Source organism: Rousettus aegyptiacus, unplaced genomic scaffold (assembly GCF_014176215.1).
Source record: "Rousettus aegyptiacus isolate mRouAeg1 unplaced genomic scaffold, mRouAeg1.p scaffold_m13_p_16, whole genome shotgun sequence".
Lineage (NCBI taxonomy): Eukaryota > Metazoa > Chordata > Mammalia > Chiroptera > Pteropodidae > Rousettus > Rousettus aegyptiacus.
Genome location: NW_023416291.1, coordinates 40,270,690 through 40,291,231, shown reverse-complemented (window position 1 = coordinate 40,291,231; position 20,542 = coordinate 40,270,690). Strand labels below are relative to the sequence as shown.

The following is a 20,542-nucleotide window of genomic DNA, read 5'->3' as shown; positions in this document are numbered from 1 at the left end:
CCTTCTCATTGTAGTCTGTGCAAAGGGCACCCCCCTGAGGTTAGTGCAGTGCACAACCTGCTTCACTGTTTTCCTAGCAACCCTGTCTGATTCTCACCGGAACAACTCGCCTGCCCCAATTTAACAACGGCTTATGCTGGTCTATTCTCTGGCTGTGGGAAGTAGTCCAACCTTACCTGCTCGGCATCGGGGTCATTTCTAACATAGCTTCAATTGATCTTGCCAATCCCCTTTACCGAATGTGTCAGTTTCCACATTCTCTCTGTTCTAAAATCATGCTTTCTCAAGCCGCAGGACCATTGCATATGCATTCCCTCGGCTAGGAAGGCTCCAGTCTCTCCAGATTAATAATTCTTCATACTCTGCTCTCCAGGTCAAGTCCGGGCAATTTTCCAGGACATTTGTCCTTCACTGCTCACCAACTCCTTGCTTTGGTCCACCCTTAAGCATTTGGGTTGGGAGTGTCTGTATCCAGCTCAGTGCTCCCATCCTGGACCAGAACTTCTCAAAGGTGGCTTGTTCTGAGCTTTCTCTGCTGCCTCAATACTACTCAGCATTGGGGCTGGGCACAGAGGACTGCCAGGAGGACAGGCATGGCTGTTGAAATAATAAGCATGAGTTTAAAAGAAGACCATGTGAGCCAGTATTCAGATTTTCATAATGGGATCATATGAATTTTGAATCGAGTGGAAAAACCATACAAGAACAGGTCTACATGTTCTTGCACCTGTTTGTTCATTCACTCAGTCATTTATTCAATTGTTATTGAGTACCTACTATGCGCCCAGCCCTGGGCAAAATGAAGAAAGCTCACTCCTCGCCCTGCTCAGAGTTGAGTGGATAACACAGATGGAAATCCAATATTTTCACAAATTTTAAATGTATAGTTAGAATATAACTTGGTCTGTGAAGCATATGATGTTAAGAGAGAAGGTAATGGAGGCCCGATTTGTGGTCAGAGGAGACTTCCTGATGAAGGGACCCTGAGCTGGGACATGAAAGATGAATGAGAGTTTAGTTTGGTCAACGTGGGAAGGGAAGAGTGATTCAGGCCAAAGGAACAGCATGTGCTCAGGCAGGAGGCTGGGCGGGGAATTCCTGGGTGCCTGTGCTTTCAAGGGTCGGGCTCTGGCTCATAGCAAACACATTAAAAAGCACCCACAATAAATCTATTTCTTTCTCTGCTTAAAAAGGAGAAAGAATGGTTATACTTTTTATTTTGAAATTACTTAGGTGCCATGACAAACTCATTTACTTATGTGTGTCTACAGGAATTCTTGCAAACGGAGAACGGCTAACACTAACCACAGATAATTTTCCAACCTATGACATTTGGGGGAAACGTTAAAGACAAAAATGAATGAATCTGACATCATGTTAGCTTAAGAAGAAATTTCATTCAAACATTTGATTTTTATTTTGCACCCTTGTGTTTATATTTTCAAACATCGACTACGGTTTTTAATTTTTTCTTCCGGTCTTGAACATCTTCAGAGACTTTTGGAAAACCTGGAGTGGCGAAATATCAGCGCCTCCCCGCGTCCTGACTGGGAAACGCACCCTGCGAGAGTATGCAGAAAAAATCAGTCCATAGCCATTGACAGTCTCCTGCTCCTCCTCATCGTCTCTCATGGTTATTCCATCTCCACAAGATTCAAACTCCACCTAGAAGGAAGTTTCCTTCTTCCTTGACACAGTAACCTTTCACACACTTTTCGGGTTTTTTTTAGCCTTTGCAGCTGAAGTTTCCTCTCCATTCTTTCATTTATTTTAATATGATCCCTATTCTTTAGAAGACTTTGAGGTGCAGGGAGGTCAAATTGCTCAGTCTTTTTGGTTCCAAAGCCTGCTATTATTAAACATTATGATATAGGAGCCAGCACAACGTACTTATATGAAGACTTTCTGGTCCCGTTTATACAATATGAAGACTAGTCAGGGCTCAGAGAGGAAAAGTCACTTGCCCAAGGTCACACAGCAGGTTTGGTTGACTCCAGATCTCCTGCTCTTTCTTTCTGTTTCCACCTGTTTCCCTCTCTCTCCATAGCTCAGCTGGCAGGTGAGCTATGATGTCAGACACTAAGCCCAGGGTGACCCGTATATCTCTGCCTTCTGGATCTGGAGATATCTGTTGAGTGGTGAGCTGGACTGCATGGAGAATGTGGTCTGGGCCTTTGAGTGATGGAGAAGTAGGTCCGCGGTCCCTCAGGAGTGAAATTTAGTGCTCATACCACAATCCCTGAAATCTAGGCTGAAGACTTGAGTGCCTCGTTAGGGAAACAGATGCCAAATTATTGTCTGCCAGAAATGGAACCACTGCTAGATGTGGTCTCTTGAGGAAACCAAACAACACTTGTTGGTTCTTTCTTTTTTTTCCTTTTCCTCCACTTCTGCTAATCCTGGGGTGGTGAGAAACTTCGATCTCTAAGGTACTTGTTCTGGGGGGAACTTTGCTCAAGGGCTCTGGCAATGTCAGAATTCCCTTGGTACTTTTGGGTCATTGTGGCAAAACTACGGTGCTCTCCTCCAGCTCAGAATCTCATCATGGCTTTCATCCCTAGATGAGGTCTCTGAACTTTTTGACACAGACTTTTATAAGAAAAACCATTTGAACCATATAGCCATACTTATTCATAAATTACATACATCTACTACAGAGATAATATAGAATATCTTATAAAGCATACCAGTAAATATCACTTTAGAAAAAGCAAGAACAAAATAGATTCTATGTAAATGGATTTATAATTATGGGACTTCGTAGTATTCTTAGCTTAAACTTCAAGGGATTTATCATGATTGACTTTAGTGCATACGGATCTGAATATCTGATCGTCTTCTTGATGGTTTTGAGGTTTCACAGGGAAATGTGACTACCACCCCAGTTATTTCAGTTATCAACTGATGGCCTCCCAGGTCCTCCTCCTCTTCTCTCAAAAGTTAGTGGATTGAAACAACAACAGTAACAACATTTATTTTGCTTATGAATTTCTTTTGTTTTTTCAGGTGGAATCCTTTTTTCCAGTTTTATTGAGGTATAATCGACAAGTAAAATGATATATATTTAGGGGTAAAATGTGGTGATTTGGTATATGTATACATGGTGAAATGATTACCATAATCAAGTTAATTAACACATCCACTACCTCACATATTTACCATTATTTTTGTGATGAGAACGCTTAAGATCTACTCTCTTAGCAAACTTTTGTGGGCAAGATTGGCATTTTTATAAATGCTAAAGCCAACAATTAGTGAAGTTGATTTAACATTTCATTTGGTAGTCATTTCTTTAAACATTTGTTGATTTCAATTTTGTGGTTCTCCTTTTGTGTTTTGAAGCAAAAGTCTGCTTCATTCTTTTTTTTTTTTTTCATCCCTAGATCTCAATTATTTTCAGAATCTCCCAGGAAGTTGCAGAATGGGGGCAGGCACTACGGGACTCTGATGAGGAAAAGGTAGCTGGTTCTGGCTAGATCCCCTGTGGAGAAATATGTCTCTGGAGAATCTTGCGAATGACGTACTTGATTTTGAAATGCTAGCTCCCCCTAGCTATTGATTTGAAATACACACCATAGAAGAGTCAGGGATCTATTTGAAGAGGGTTGAGGAATGAATTCATCCACAACATTTACATTTTCTCGATGAATTGACCTTTTTATTATTACAAAATGTTTTTCTTCCTCTCTGATAATTCTTGCTTTCAAGCCCGCTTTGTCTGATATTAACACAGTGATCTCCCCTCTGTGGTTTCCTGTTCTGCGGTTTAAGTCACCCGCGGGTCAATCACAATTCAAAAACATTAAATTGAAAATTCCAGAAATAAACAATTCATAAGTTTTAAATTACATGCCACTATGAGCAGTGTGTATGATGCAATCTAGTATTGTCCCACTCCATCCCTCCAAAGGACATGAATTATCCCTTTGTCCCGCATACCCATGCTGTATATGCTCTACGCCAAGTTTCTTATGATTAGTATTTTCATGATTTTCTTCCCATACTATTACAAAAAACCCATAGTCAAGGAAATTTGAATGGCTGACAAATTTATGAAAAGATGCTCACATACACTAGAAATCAGGAACACTGAAAGTTATACGACAAGGAATATACTTTCCCCCCAGGAAACTGGCAAAAATGTGAAGTTTCATCATTTAAAATGTTGGTGACATAGTTGAGGAAATGAACACTCTCATCCATGGGTCTCAATCTTTGCAGGGTAATTTGGCGCTATTTATTACAACAAAGAGTGTGTGCATTTTATGACGAAGCTGTTCATCTTTTAGGGATCTCAACTGTGTGTGAGAAGGAAGAAGAGAAGGAAAAAGGTGAGCCAGTCCTTCTGACAAGGTCAGCGTGGTAGATGAAGGAAGAGGAAGAAACAGAACCAGGGCTGGCATTGGTTTTCCCACTGAGCAGGGCTTAAAACCTTTCGCTCCTTCTAGTGTTCACGAAATATCTAATAAAATCAACCAGCCCTATGGAATCTTACTCTTGTCTATGTTCCCCTCTTTGAACCTAACACAATGGAATATTTCTGAAAAGTATTTTAAGATTATTTTTTAAACTTTGAGTCTATTTCTTGGAATTTCAGGAACATTTTACTGGATCTGGGAGGAGTAGGGGTAGAAATCCAAGGGAAGGGCGACAGAGAAAAATCAAGTTCCTTCTGGCTTAATCTTGCTAGTTTGGAAAACTGTATGAAACATCCCCTCCCCACTCCACTCACTTGCTCAATTCTTGGAGCAACAAGAACATAAGGGCTTCCAGTTTTGCCTCTGACCTTCACTTGCCCACCTATGACCTCAGAGCGACCACACAAGCTGGAGGCAGAATTATTGCCACCATGATGTATCTCCTTACTTTGATTTTTAAAACTTCTTTTATAGTCTTCAGAAGTCATTTGACAGCTGGAAGAATTCTGAAATGTGGACTCAGACAACCTAGGTTTGAATATCAGCTCCCCTACTTTCCAACTGTGTGACTTTGGACACGTTACCTAAACTCCCTGTGCTTCAGTTTCTTTGTAAATAAGACAATAATGGTATGTGCTCACAGTGTTGTTGAGGGTATATGCTGAGATAGCAGAAAGCCTTGGTGCTTTACAAATAAAAGCACAATTGTTGCTCACATAAATTCCAGTATTGGTCATCCCTAAGACTGTAGTACAGTATTATGGAGATTTATACTTAGTAAAGCTATGCTACTATACTGCATGGTAATATATTACATGTATCATTCCTGATGCTTATAGTGACTGGTCCCAGACAGCTTTAAAAATAAAGCTTGAGGTTGAGTGTGGGATTTTTGATTGCATAATTTGAATATTTAAAAGCTCCCGCTCCACAACCCCTTTCCTTAATATACTCTACCACCACTCATATTTGGCACCTGCCATTCAAAATGTTTAGGATGACATGTCAACTCAGGCTTTCTATGCATTGACATGGCTCTGACTCTTGATCCAAAGACGTATTAGAGAAACATCTCTGCAAAGATAAAGAACAGGGTCGTATCATTTCCCTGGAAATCCTCGACTGAAAAATCTTAACTCACGTTCCCATTGGTAATGGCAATAGAAGTTTAAAAATGGCATATTCCAAACTTAGATGGCCCTGACATTCAGACAAGAGTGAGCTTCACCATGTTACATCTCTGGTCTATAATAATTGAGACAGTAAAGTAACACGTGCTTGGGCTATTCCACCAGAGTCTTCCTGGGTAACAGTCTTCCGTTTATGTAAATCCTAAACACACGACTCAAACAGAGACACAGCTAAGGACCGACACAGGCAGGGACTATCCAATCATCACTGTCAGAGCACTAGTCCCCGAATCCTCTTTCTTGTGTGGAATGCAAGGGTTGGATGTCAGACCTGTCACTTACGGTACATAAATGTCTAAGAATGGGCGTAAGGCAGGACACTAGTAGGTGGCCAAAATATCCAAGAACTGGGATCCATCTCCGATGTTGGGTTGGCATGCTTGCAGTAAAAACTTCCTTGTTTAAAACTGAATGAAAACCAAGCTACTCCTTTTGTTTAAGTGATTAGGATTGCTACGTCTGTTTCTTAGAAATATACAAGAGGAAACATGATTCTGGGAGGAAGGGAGCTGGTCATAGAATGCCTTGCGCCACACAAACTGCAAATGAAAGAAAGGTCTCAGCTATGTGGGGAGGGCGCCAGCGTCCCCCGCGATGTCTTCTCTTTGATCTGAAACCAGTTCTGCCAAGGATTGTGGCCAAAGCTGCTCGAACTTCTCGGTTCCTCAAGCTATAGATGAGGGGGTTGAGTGTGGGGGTGACGAGACTGTAGAAGAGAGAGACGACGTTGTCCTGCTGTGGACTGTGGTAGGTTCCTGGCACCATGTACATGAACACAGCTGCCCCATAAAAGAGCCCCACCACAGTGATGTGAGAGGAGCAGGTGGTGAAGGCCTTGTGTCGGGCCTCGGCTGAGCGCATGCGGAGAACGGCCCCCAACACGTGGCTATAAGAGGTGGCGATGAGGGACAGGGGCAGCAGCAAGATCAGCACCCCCGAGATGGATAGTGCCAACTCATAGGCAGAGGTGTCTGCACAAGAGAGCTTCAGGAGAGCAGGCAGCTCACAAAAGAAGTGGTCCACAGTGCGTGAGGCACAGTAGGGGAAGTGCAGGGTGATGGAGGTCTGGATGGAGGACACAAGAACACCTAACGACCAGGAGGTGCCAACCATGAGCAGACAGACCTGGCGTCTCATGAGCACGGGATAACGCAGGGGGTGGCACACAGCGACATAGCGGTCGTAAGACATGAGGGATAGTAAGACGCCCTCGGAGACACCCAATAGCATCAGGAAGAACATCTGAGCCACACAACCCTCAAAGGAGATGGAATTCTCACCCTGCAGGAAGTTAGCTGCCATTTTGGGCATGGTGACCAGTGGAAAGCCAACATCCAAAAGGGAGAGTTGGCTGAGCAGAAAGTACATGGGTGTGTGGAGCCTGGAGTCTGAGTGGATCAGGAAGAGCAGGACAGCATTGCCCAGAAGACCTGTGGTGAATGTCACTGCCACAAGGGAGAATAGGACCAAATGTGGCCCCGAGTGGCCGAAGAGCCCCATGAGAGTGAAGTCTGAGGTCACTGACTGATTTGATCCCCTCGTCCTCTGGAAGGCATCATGTATCTGCAGGAGGAGCAGGATTTGTGACAAAGAGCCTCAGTGGGGGGTAGTTCCATCTTACATGCCAACCGCAATGACTTGATGGTGGCTGTTGGAGTCTCTTGAGAATGATGAGCACATTCCGTCTCAGTAGGAAAAAATATACCATGATTGATTCAGTCTGCTCTATTAGGAGATGGAGAACAGCAACATAACACCCTGCCTTTGCTATTTCTGTGTTAAAATCTTGCCTCCACCCTCCAGATAAGCACTACTCACCAACACTTACAGTTAAACTGTCAGTCCCCAAGCTAGAGAGTGCAAGTCAGCCCCAGTGGAATATTGGAACAAAGGTGATACGGGTGATGATGATGGATCAAAATTTAAGGAGTGATGGTGATGGATCAAAATTTAAGTCCAAAACCACACAAAAAGGCTTGTTTCCAAAATCATTGGGAGAGAAAAGGTCTGGGAAGTGTCAAAGGTGGGGTAACATTTTGACTGTGGATCCAAAGCATCTATAAGGGGACATATCAGTAACAGAGGCTGAAATCAAACGGTCAGGTTGTGGGTGACAAGTTGTCTGGAGCATTATCCATCTTTTTAAAGTTTAATTTCATAGATGGGGGTGGAGAACATTACACTTAGTGCATATTAGGTACTCAACAAAAATTTGCTGAATGAATGCAGTGGACAAGAAAGATGAAGAATCAGGAGGAACTGTCCCCACCTAACAAAGAATACTTACACTTGACCTTCTTACCTTCAACTGCACCTTGCATGAAAACTCAGATTGTCCTGGAACACTGTTCACACACGTCATCTCTGACACTGAGAACTTCCCGGCAAAAGGGGCATCCGCTGCCACCATCAATGGGGAAGCGCAGAGGAGTGTATAGAGAAATATCGAGAAGCCAGCATTTTATGACCAAGAGTGTTCAGCCTCGCATAGATCCTTGCAGAGGTCTGCTTTACCAGATGTCCAAAGGAGGTAGGCTGCTTAGAGAACAAGAAGGGTTAGTGTTGGGAGGTTGCCTACCCAAGACCTGGTACCTAAATCATTGACAATACTTACCTTGGATATCTTTCATCTTCTCTGACTTTAGTCTTTCTAATCATGAAACTTGATAAAGGGTTTTATCCTTGCCTAACTGCTGACGACCCCCTTCTTTCCATCGTTGATGCCACAGTAAAGCTGGCATTTAAGCCCATCTTAAATTACTGCCTATTCTGACTTTCCATCATACCAAGGCTCTTCCTTTTCCTGTCCTCAACTATTCTTCATTCACTCCTCTTAATTGCTGATCACTGAAGGGGTCATTAGCTACACAGTGGTGAAAAGGATGGACAAGTTTCCTGCTCTCATGAGAGATAAAAGAAACAAATAAACAAGTAAACCATATACTCTTTAATAGAAATAAATGTGAAAATATAAATAGAGTGCACATATAGGAACTTACTAGAGAAAATATCTCTGGATGATGTGGTTGAGGACAGCTGCTCTGGACGGGCAAGAGCTGCCCTCAAAATCTAACTGTCCTAGAAAGAGAGGAAAGACATAACTATCTGATTCTACCTGTGGGTGGAAATCACATAGGCCAGTTATGGTTCTAGCAAGACGTAGACCAAAGTGGAACAGAGAGTTTCATGAGGTAGTGTCTGTCTTATTCAATCCATGATATATGAGCTGGAGATAAAAACATCTTTTAACATTGCCCTCAAAGAACTTAGGGTTTGATATGGGGAGTAAGTAGGTTAGTGAATCACTTTAGAATTATCAGAAAATGGATGCAACAAAGACTTATGTTGTGCTGGGGGTTCCCAGGGGTCTAACGCCCAACTTTGCCTGGGGTGTGTGTGTGTCAGAAAATGCTTTGCAGAAGAAGAGACCTTTGAGCTGAGTTTCAAAAGCTGGGTGGGGGTTATTTTCTAGGCTGATAGAGAAAGAAAGATCATTCCAAAGAGAAGGAATATGGTGTGTGCAGATTCTTTGGCAGACAATTAAGAGAATACACCCTGGGCTTAGAGTAAGATTTGAATGTCAACTCGGCTTCATCATAGCTTTGTGACTTTGTGACTTTGTGACCTTGGGCAAGTTATTTAACCTTTCTGGGACTCAGTATTCCCATATGTCTATGTTGATAAATCATACCTCCTTCATAAGAGTAGCTATGAGAATTAAACAAGACAACGAACTAAAGAGCTTAGCACAATGACAACCATATGGTAATTTCTTGATTTAAATCCACAACTATTATTCATATTGTAAAGAAAATGTAAACATTAAAATAGGGAGGTTAGGTGACTTCTAAAACCCCTTCCTATTGTAGGATAATGTATGTCTGATGCTTGGCTCAGTGTCTGGAATATAATAAGATTGCTTAACACAGACTAGCTTTTTTTGTTGACATTATTCAACATTGTAACGCTTGTCCAGTTGCATGGCAAAAACTCATCAATTCAAGTTTATTCTGTTATGCTCCTCTGAAACGACATTTCCCCTGTTATTAGTCTAACTCAGTGATCCTTAACCAGCAGTGATTTTGTTCTCTTCCCCACTCAGGAGACATTTGCAATGTGGAGACATTTTTAGTTGTCATGACTGGGGGTGTCACTGGCATCTAGTAGAGGCCAAGGATGCTGCTAAGCAACCTACAGTATACAAGATGGCCCCACCACAAAGAATGATCCGGTCCCAAATTTCGATAGGTGCCAAGGTTGAGAAACCCTTCAACTAAAATCTATCACCCTTTTCTAGCCTTGAATGGAGCTTCTGGGAGGTGTCTTGAGTCCATTGACTTGGTCGTTCAGCAGAGATGAGCTTCATGCCCCATGAAGGCCTAGAGATTAATCTGTGAAGCTGAATTTTCAGATATATTTAAACGGAGATATTAGTAAAACTAATTCCAACCTGAGTCCCCGGAGAATTGTGATGACTCCACATCTCTGTATAGAGAAGTGTTTGTTTTTTAGTCACTATCCTTTGGGGCCAAGGCATAGCCAGACAGTCCCATTAGGCCTTGTCAGAGGGTTTTTGAGTGGATAATGTACTTGGTTCTTTTCTTTTCACCCGTATTTCACCCCACCTGGTGCCTAAAGGAAAGGAAAAAGAGCCAATTTCTATTAAGCATTTACTATACCCTGGGCACCATGCTAAGATCAGAGAATGGATCATGGGTTTCTCAACTTTGGCATAATTGACATTTTGGGTTGGATAATTGGAAGTATTTTACAGGCATGTTTTCATTTGATTCTTACCAGTAACTGTTATTACCTGCCTTATATAGAAAAGGGAACAGAGATTAAAGAAGTGCAGTAACTGACTATACTGGATTGAATGAATACTGTTGTCCCCAATTTCACATCCACCTGGTACCCGACACTGTGACCTTATTTGGAAAGGCAGTCTTTGCAGATGTAATTGGTTAAGGATCTCAAAATGAAATCATCCTGGATTTTGGATGTACCCTAAATCCAATGACTAGTGTCCTTATGAGAATAGGACACATAGAGACACAGAGAAGATGGCCAAGTGAAGATAGAGGCAGAGATTGAAGTGACCCAGCTACAAGCCAGGGAACATCAAGGGTTGCCAGAGCCACCAAACTCGAAGAGAGAGGCATGGGACAGATTATCCCTCAGAGACTCCAGAAGAAACTGATCTTATCGACACCTTGATCTTGGACTTCTGGCCTCCAGAACTCTGAGATAATAAGTTTCTATTGTTTTGGGCCACCCAGTTTGTGGTACTTTGTTACAGCAGCCTCAGGAATCTCATTCACCAACCCAAGATAACCCCGAAAACAAGTGGCAGGATCAATTTTTAAACAACAGCTGGTGTAACTCCAGAGATCTTGCATTTTCCTTTATGTCTTCGTTTCCAACAAAAAGTAATGAATTGTTCAGGTCCTGCTTCCCCAAGTAAATTTTTGACTTTCCTGCTCCAATCATTTTGTGTATGTCCCGAATTTGATGATTGTCCTACTGCCTGGCCTGAAACAGAAACCACCTCACCAGCTGTGGGGTCCAGTGTCTTCTTGGGTTTCCTTGCCCTGGCACCCCCCCATCCCCGGTCATTCATCCAGCTCTGACATAGTGGTCATCTCAGCTGATTGTTCAACAGCCAATAAGTCTCCTCTTTGAGAAGATATCATGTATGTTGACTTTGGTTTACCTCCAAGAAGTGTTGATTGGTCTGAAAAAATGATGTGAACTCACTATCACTGGCCCTGGTACTTCAGATTCTCTACCTCTGAAGATAATATGGCATCTCCTCAATGTCTTATCCAAAAAAGACCCCCTTCCTTCCCTCACGTACTCAACATTGTATTTCCCCGATTTCACCTTCCATCCAGAATTACCAGGTGGTCCCTTTGCTAATGATGAATCCACAGAGCAGCACATTCCACCTCTGGATTTTGGAATCTCCCGTAAGCAGCTTCTCCAATAAGATCATAATCCTTTTGTCATAGTTTATCTTGGGGTTTGTGCACCTTCTTCCTTCATGACAGTTTAGAAAAAAGACAGTTTCCACCACTAAACCCACCTTTTCCAGTCAGACAGGCAGGGCCGGACAAGGCAAGTCTTGGTTTAGGATCTGTTATCTCCGTGTCCTAAGATCACACCTTAGGTCAAAGAATCTCTTCAGCAGCTCTTTTGAGTTGACTTTTAAAACTCTTTCTTTTCACTTTTCCTCATTGCTGCTTTCATTTCAGGTTTGATGCCCTTTGCTGAAAATTAAAGATGAGAGAAGAGGCATTGCGTTAGCTGACTCCCTGTTACCAATAAAACCTTCACAGCATCTCTCACCTATGATGGACCATGAATAAGCCCTTTCTCCATCAGACACAGGAAGCTCACAAAAGTGTTTTGATTTCTTTAAAATTCAGAAGAAAAACATAACTCTATCCAACCTGGACTCTAAGTATTCTTATACCAACAACAAGCTGGAAAATATAATTTTAATGCTATTATTATTATTATTATTATTATTATTATTATTTATGGAGGGAGAAGTCCACAGAAGCAAAAGTGCCTCTGGCCCGTCAAGATACACTTCAGCCCTGCCTTTCTCTCTCTTGGCCAGTCTGGTAATCAAATAATGAGTGGCTTGAGAGCCCAGTTCACAAAGCACTTTTGCTTTTATTGTCTGCTTGACTCTCACCCCCACCCACACAGCACACCAGGTGCGTAGCGAGCACTCCATTAGCATTTTCTGAATGAATAAAATCTGTGAGGAAAATAATTAGTGTGATGACACGTCTAAGGTGATAAAGGGATTGACTAGCAGAGCTGGCAGCTGAACCTATTCTGACTGGTTCCAAGTCATGCATTCTCTCTCCTCTGATAGTTCAACAGAGATTTGATGCTTTCTGCTCTGGCTCTCCAAGCTAATCTGATTTTATCTCTGAAACTACCTCAGGTGTCAGTTTTTAGACTGTCCCTGGAAGGGAGCTGAAAGTGTCTCTGGGCTGTGCCAGGGAGCATGTCTTAAGTCCAGTCTCTCAGCAATGATCAACTCAAGGTCTTCCCAGATCGGCAGCTTCCATACAAGTTCGAGTATGGACTTTAAAACAGATGATCTCCCCTCAGCATCTGGCATGCTCAGGCTCATAGCAGTGCTGATCAACAGAAAAAACCATAATCGGATGCCCACCTGTGAACTGAAGAAGATTAAGAGGCTGTACAATCTCTCTCCTTCCAAACGCCTGCATATACTCAAATTTGGTGTGATTATGAAAATGAGTTATAAAACTATCAGTTCCTGGGCTCTTTCCTTCCACCAATAACTCCTCTCTAATTATGCCCAGATCCCAGAAAGCCTCACAAGCAGTGGGGTTCCAGACTCTTGCCTCTACTTGTCAGGGTCTGAGAGACCCCCTCCCAGCCCCAACACATACTTCAATTCTTATCCTGGATGCCTTCTTGATAAAACTTCGCTGGAATCCAGCACCTTTAGTTAATGAATCTTGCCTTGGTCTATGGGGTGACTGACAAAATTGTCTGAGGATAGAGGCTCTAGGGGACAGTGTTGCATCAGAAAGCTTCTTTTTATCTTCATTTTTTTTTGTCAGAGAGAAAATTAACAATCATGGGAGCTAGAGCTCGGGATGAATCACCCCAGGAGATACATTTCTCAATTCCCATTTCCAGGAAAGTGGGAAGCACTGTGGTGGATAATTGAACTGTTCAGAGAATCTAAACTCAAACAATTATGTCAAGTAGCTCAAAAGTCTTTATTTGTCCTATTGTGGGAAAAGGGGATATGAGGTTTCCTTTCTTTCTTTCTTTCTTTCTTTCTTTCTTTCTTTCTTTCTTTCTTTCTTTCTTTCTTTCTTTCTTTCAGCATGGACACATATGCACACACACAAAAATAACATTACTGACCTTCAGAGAATCTCTTCTGAATGAAATAATAAAGCTGTGATGTTGGAAGAATAGCCAAAAATAGCTCAACTTCCTTATTTTACCTAATCGAGATTAATTCCTTTCTCAAATCCGTATTCTCTGAGGATGCTCACAGAACTCACAGACACAAGAGGTATTAGTAAACACTGAAGGTATTGGTGCCTGTGAGGACCTTGGAAAGGTCACTGAAGAAATGAGAAGGGCCTTAGTGTTTATCTCCAGACAGCATATCATCGATTAAAGTGGTGGGAGAAAACCCAAGCATTTGGCACGGAAGGCCAAGAGGCATAGCCTCACCAAACATGATTTTTTATTCAAGGTTATGGACGCACACCTACCATCTGGACTGCTCCCAGTATACATGCCTCGTCTAGGTTCTAATCAGCTTAGCCATTTATTTGTAAAAACTGCGACGTCTATGAAGCATAATAAAAGAAGTATGCCTGTAAATATAGAATTTGGTACTATCCATGGTTTCAGGTATCCATTGGGGGGGTCTTGGAATATATCCCCCAAGGATAAGGGGGAAACGACTGTACTTTTTTTCTGGTTATATTTGTTTTAGTTATTTTAGAAATTAGTTTCAGGTATACAGCACAATGGCAGGGCATTTATCCAATTTATGAAGTGATCCCCCCAATTACTCTAGTACCCATCTGGCACTATACAGCATAGGGAATATAGTCACTATTGAAAGGCTATGTACGACTGTATTTGTTTTTCTGGTTCTATGAACACATCCATGTACCACATCAAGGAAAGGCACAGAGAAATTCATATAACTAGAGATCTTGGTCTCCACGCTGAGTAAGAAAAAAGAGAGATGTAGGAGGTTTGAAGGGGTGAGAATAGCTGTGCTAAGTGGAGACGGCTCAGAGCTGAGCAGGCTGCAGCCTGGCTTGAAGGCAGGTACGTTGGTGGAGGGCTGCATGGAAGCCTAGGGTCCAAGTCCTAGGGTCCAAACTTCCACCTAGATTGCAGGAAACGGGTGAGACGAGGAGTTGAGGAAGGGAGACCTTTAATCTACCTTGACAGGCTGGCCTTATGCCTCTGCTATAACCACAGGAAAGAAGGGGGTCCACTCCTTTGACCCCCATTAACCTCCCTGTCCAATATTGCTCAATGCAGAAGCCTCAGCTAGTTTTGTAAGGTATTCAAAAATCTCAAAATGAATCGTGCTTCAACCTACAATGTCTCTAGAGTCCAGACAGGGGACTGTGGTGAGGAACGGCTTCCTCCTCTAATCTGTTGGGGAAAGATCCAGCACCAGACAATTTAAATCTGTGGGAAACTTAATTTAACCTAACTTTACTGATGAACAGTGTAAGATGTGACTAGATGCATTGTCAGAGGGAACAGTGCGAGGTACTGATGAAGAATAATAAAGAACAGGATGAGTGAGTTTAATGTAAATATGTTTGACATGTATCTTATTGAGGTATAACTGATATGTTACACAACAACACGGTTCAATATTTGTATATATTGCAAAATTATCGCCACGAGAAATCTAGTTAACATTCATCACCACACATAGTTACAGAATTTTTCTTGCGATGAGGACTTTTAAGATGTACTCTCTTAGCCATTTTCAAATATGCAGTAGAGTATTATTTATCACAGTCGCCATGCTGTACATCATATCCCATGATTTATCTATTTATTTTATGACCAGACCAGGTCTTGTTTTAATCAGGTATGGCAAGACCCACAGACATAGAAATGACTGCCATCAAGGAAGTTTTCACTCACAGATCCTTGGAAACAGGAGGCCTGGCACACCATGCAGGGCCACATGGGGAAGCACCAGGGCCAGTCAGGAGGCAGAAAGAGAGAGAGGCGCTGTGGGCAAGAATCTTTCACATGGTCTCTGTGAGAAGCAACAGGTAAGGTAGGGTGAGCAGGTTTAGTGTTAGCTAATTTGAATGATTTGGGCAGGCTTTGGAGCAATTTTTCCTAGGTGTTTATAACCTGTTCTTGGGGCGATTTGGGCCGGTGGCTTGAAGTGTAAGAGCCCATAAGAGAGATGGTTGGGATATAGGCTGCTTTGCATATGAAAGGCATGCTCCCAGGTGAGTTGTTGATTATCTCTAGAAATAGGTTAGTATCTCTAGGGTCTGTAACAGATGTCAAAACATCAGATAAGAAAGAAAATTGTAAAAGCCTGACTAATACAAAATACCAATGTAAATTCAATAACTGTGGACTGTTTGCTGAAAGGAGGAGGATACATATTATTATAGCTTTAATTTTGTACAAAAAGAGCTGAAAATCTACTATAGCCTTGTATGCATTTGCAGGCTACATGCATGCATTCTGGATCTTTGTTCAATAATAAATTTAGCTAATTCTATATTTATAAGTTGGTATATTCTTTGGGTCTTCATCGTTATTTCCCCAACTCTTCCAAGTTGCCAGACAATTAATTCCGATATATGGAGTCTCTGTCCTCACCTTCAACCTTCCTTGAATAATTTCTCCAGATGGTAGAAACAAAATTTATGGGAATTACTTAGAAGACCATATTACCTAACATCAGACAGAAAAAGATTCTGAATTAGTAGTTACATAGAAGCCAACTATGCTGTACGAAAACAAGATGACATTATTCTTATGCTAGCCTCAAAAAGAGATCCCCAGAAAACACTGTGTGATAGATGGATCTCAAATAGACCATCTAAATTGAAATTCCATCTATTTTTACATAGATGTATTGAAGAACATGTATAAGATATTCCTTGACTGTTCCTTAAAAGTTTAGGAGAGTTCAGTTGTAAACCCACTGGGGCCAAAGATATTACAGAAAATAGTCTTTGATTAACCATTTCATTTTCTTTAAAACTTATCTGAGTTTCCAGTTTTGAAAGTTTAGATTTTTCTAGGAATTTATTTTAGCTATTGTTTCAAATTTCTTAACTTATATTTTTCCTACTATTTTTATTAATTTTAAAAATGTTCATTACTTCTGTAGTCATTTTCCAATTTTATTTTACTTTTCATTTTTAATTTTTTTTCATAATTTAAAATCTATTTCATTGTTGGGTTCATGATGTAACAATAAAAGTAAATGTTATATGTGTCACATAAAGCTCCTAATTATTTTATTTATTTGTTTGTTTGTTTTTATGGTGACATTGGTTAATGAAATCCAATAAATTTCAGCTGTCATTTTCCAATCTTAATTTCATATTTCGTTATCAGCATCTTCTTATTGTTTCTATCTTATTAATCCTTTCCAATAATTTGATTTTGGTTTTATTAAGCATGATTTTTTCTTCATAAAGTTTTTGATAAATATATTTAAAGGCGTATATTTCCTTCAAAGTACTCTTTTATTTTAAAATTTGATATTTGATTTCTCACATTATTTAAGCATAAATATTTTAAAATTTATTTTATGTTTTACTATTGAAACAAAATGTTTTTTAATAATATATTTAGCTTCCAAACATATGGAATTTGAAAAGTTGTTTCTTCTTTATCAATTTTTAATTTTAGTGCACTGGAATCTATATTTATACTTTGGAATTAATAGAAGATGTTTTCATGTTCTGATAAAAGATCAGTTTTTGTAAAAGCCCTCTGTGTGCTTAAAAAAATGTTTAATCTCTCTGTTGAGGAATCTAAATATATCTAAAAGTATCTGAATATTATGAGTTGCATTGTTATTAAGAATTCACAAATTACATTTCAGAACACTGTTAAAACATCTATGATTTTTATCTATTATTGATTTAGTGATTTCACTTTATATCTATTTCACTGAAGTTGTATTTATTACTTAATATTCCAGAGTATATTGTTATATAAATTAATGATGCTGGTCACTACAATATTCTTCTATACTTAATAAAATATTCTTCTGTGTCCCTTGGAGTATGTGTGTATATAATTTTAAAAATCAGCATGCATTTAAACTAAGGATATTTTTCTTCATAGCCAAAATAACAAGATTACACTTAAAATTAATAACTAAATGGATACTAATCCCTTAATGTTATTCATAGCTAATCATTTATCCATATCGTAATTAAAGTTTTCTCTATTGTCTTACAACAAGTATTGTACAGCTGTTTTACCTAAATCAGGACCCAGTCTAGTACCTTACATTGCATCTGGTTGTTATGTTCCCTGGATTTCTCTCCATTCTTTTCATGACCCTGGTATGGAGACCAGACCAATTGATCTGTGGAATGTTCCACCCTCTACACTTGTCTGATTGCTTCCTCATGGCATGATTTAGCTTGTTCCTCCATCCTCTGTACAGTGATTGTTCATTTTGATGATCAGCTTTGGCTAGTTGGCACATTTTCAATCAGATTCCTGTAACCATTACTCATTGAAAGTTTTATTTCACAGTGGCAGAAGTTTCTTGGGCTGGCTTCCATGACCAGGCCATTTTTCCAGATACCCTGGTTTCTTAGTGGTTTATGGTAATAAAGACATTTCGATTAGTGTTTCCTTAAATTCCATTTTGTTCATTTTTCAGAATGCTATTGCAGCTTTCATTTCATACAGATTTGTCTAGCATATATTTGTACTCTCAATTATTTTAAAACGTTCAATTCTTTTAGAGTAGTAAATGCAAATTATGGAATGAGATGGCAGAAATAAGTACCATTAAAGCAATATTAACATAAATATGAATGGGTTAAATCATCAAATAAAAAACTATCAGAAAATTATGGTTCATATATACAATGGGATATATTCCTCAGCTATTAAAAAAATTAAATCCTATCATGTGCAAAAACATGGACGGACCTAGTGAAACAAGTCAGACAGAAAGATAAATATTATATGATTTCACTTATATGTGGAATCTAAGGGACAAAAAGAACAAACTAATCAAAAAGACTCACAAATATGGTGGACAATTTGGTAAGGGGGTTTGGGGAGCTGTAAGAATGGGGTGAAGGGTTAAAAAAGTACAAATTAGTAGTTGGTAAATGGTCATGGGGAACGCAGTTAGTATTAATATATTGGCTAGGTGGAAAACCAGAGGAGAGAAGGCGCAATTAGGGGGGTTGTTGTATACTTGAAACTAATTAAAATAAATAAATAAAAAAGGACTATCAGGGTAAAAATAAAAACAAAGACTATCAGAGTAAAAATAAAAAATTTAAACCCCAAAATCCAAATACAAATATTTTAGAACAGTCATACTATTCAAGAGTATCTGACCTTGATCATTGATGCCTGTCTTTAGTTGTTACAAACCTGGAATCTTTTCTTTGTTTTAGTTACTGTTAATAAAAACCCAGTAAGCAAACTATGTCTTAAGCACTTAAATATTGATCTCATTATATCTTCATCATAACACTAATAGTAAGAACTATTATGATTTAATCAATCTCACTGATAAGGATTGTGAGAGCCAGAAAAGCTAAGCAAATTGTTCAATTGTATAGAGCTTTTAAATGACTAGCTAATTTATGTCAGAGCCTATGTTTTAACCACTGGTCTCTTTTGTTTCTGATCTCACCAGATGCAGCATCCATACTTAGTGAGACTTATAGCACGGTGTCTGAATTCATCCTCATCAGCTTCTCCAACTTCTCATAGCAGTTTCTACTTGCCTTCTTCCTGCCGTACCTGCCATTATATCTGCTCATCATGGCCTCCATCTGGAGCCAGCACAGCCTCCACACACTCATGTGCCTCTTCCCGTGTGCCCTCCCCATCTCTGAGATTCTGTTCACTGTTGCCACTACTCCTCGGATGCTGGCTGACATGCTCTCCACCCATCATTCCATCAACTTGTGACCTGAACCAGCCAGATGTTCTTCTCCTTTATGCTCAGTTTGACTCATTCCTTCCTGTTCACTGTCATGGGCTATGACCGCTACATGGCCATCTGCTACCCCCTACACTACAATGTGCTTATAAGCACTGGAGGCTGATCCCGTCTCGTGATGTGGCACTGGGCTGGTGGCTCAGTCCTGGGGATGGTGGGGACATTGGCAGTTTTTCATCCCACCTTCTGTGGGTCTAATCTGATCTGTCACTTTGCTGCCACGTGCTTCCCATCTTAAAGTCGGTGTGTGAGAGCAAGACTTCCGTCACCTCGGGTGTGATTGCAATGTGTCACACCCCTAATGTGCTTCTTTCTCCCTGTCCTCCCCTCCTACACCTTCATTGTGGCTGCCATCTTGAGTTTCTCCTCTGCTGAGGGCCAGCACAGGGCTTCTCCATGTGTGTATCTTGCTTCACTGGGGTGGTAGCGCATTACAGTTTTGCCAATTATCTACCTCAAATGTATGGGCTTCCACTCTATGGACAGTGATACCCTGATGGCCACTGCCTGTACAGTCTTCACCCCCTTCCTTAGCCCAATCGTTTTCAGCCTCAGGAATAAGGAGCTGAAGAATGCCATAAATAAAAGCTTTCACAGAAAATTCTGTCCCCTCAACTCTGATGGCCAGTTTAGTGGTGAGAAAATATGATAGGGATAATAATGCCTATATCCATAAGACTGTGCTAAGGATTCAGGTTTGGGAAAATACCCACACTCCATGGGTGTTCAATGTACACTAGCTATTTGTTTTCTCCGATTTGTTAAGCCCCTCTCTTGCTTGGTCTCAAGCAATCATGGTCTCTGGTTCATGCTCTTGTGTGATGAACTCCATTCCTTCCTCTATGCCTGAGAATGTGTTACCTATCTGTGGGCAGGTGGAGAGCATCGTATGGATGTGCCAGGGCTTGGATGCACGTGCATTTTTTTGAGTGGACAAGCAAGGGAAGATTTTATTTTCCTTCCCTTTAAATATAATAAAAATGAGCATCTAATAGGTGAAGTTATTTATCCAAGCCCACACAGCCATGAAGTGGTGAAGCAGAAACCGATTGAATCTCAGGCGCCTGCAGAGGGAGGTTTGGTCCTGATAAGGAGGAGAAGGCTGTAATTAGAAGCAATAGACAATTTTAGAAAAAGAGTGCAGGTGCAGCCTTAGGCGTACACCTCTTTCACATACCCAGAAAGAAACA

At 40.6% G+C, this 20,542-nt stretch overlaps 1 protein-coding gene and 1 pseudogene across 1 annotated transcript; one reads left to right on the top strand and one right to left on the bottom strand.

Annotated features, from left to right (window-relative positions):
* Positions 1 to 6,121: 6,121 nt before the first annotated feature.
* LOC107517204 (olfactory receptor 2Z1) lies at positions 6,122 to 7,970 on the bottom strand. The gene is made up of 2 exons (XM_016157664.2): positions 7,911 to 7,970; positions 6,122 to 7,171 (listed from the first exon to the last, which is right to left on the bottom strand). Exons 1-2 carry the CDS (start codon positions 7,968 to 7,970, stop codon positions 6,122 to 6,124), a joined length of 1,110 nt encoding a protein of 369 aa, XP_016013150.2.
* A 10,540-nt stretch (positions 7,971 to 18,510) lies between these two features.
* Positions 18,511 to 20,001, top strand: LOC107517205 (annotated as a pseudogene).
* The last annotated feature ends 541 nt before the right edge of the window (positions 20,002 to 20,542 follow it).

Excerpts from the sequence above, each read along its gene's own strand:
- LOC107517204 (XM_016157664.2), bottom strand. The coding sequence starts at position 7,970 with ATGACGTGTGTGAACAGTGTTCCAGGACAATCTGAGTTTTCATGCAAG. Across the intron at positions 7,172-7,910 it reads CATGCAAGGTGCAGTTGAAG|ATACATGATGCCTTCCAGAG; the intron begins GTAAGAAGGTCA and ends CTCCTCCTGCAG.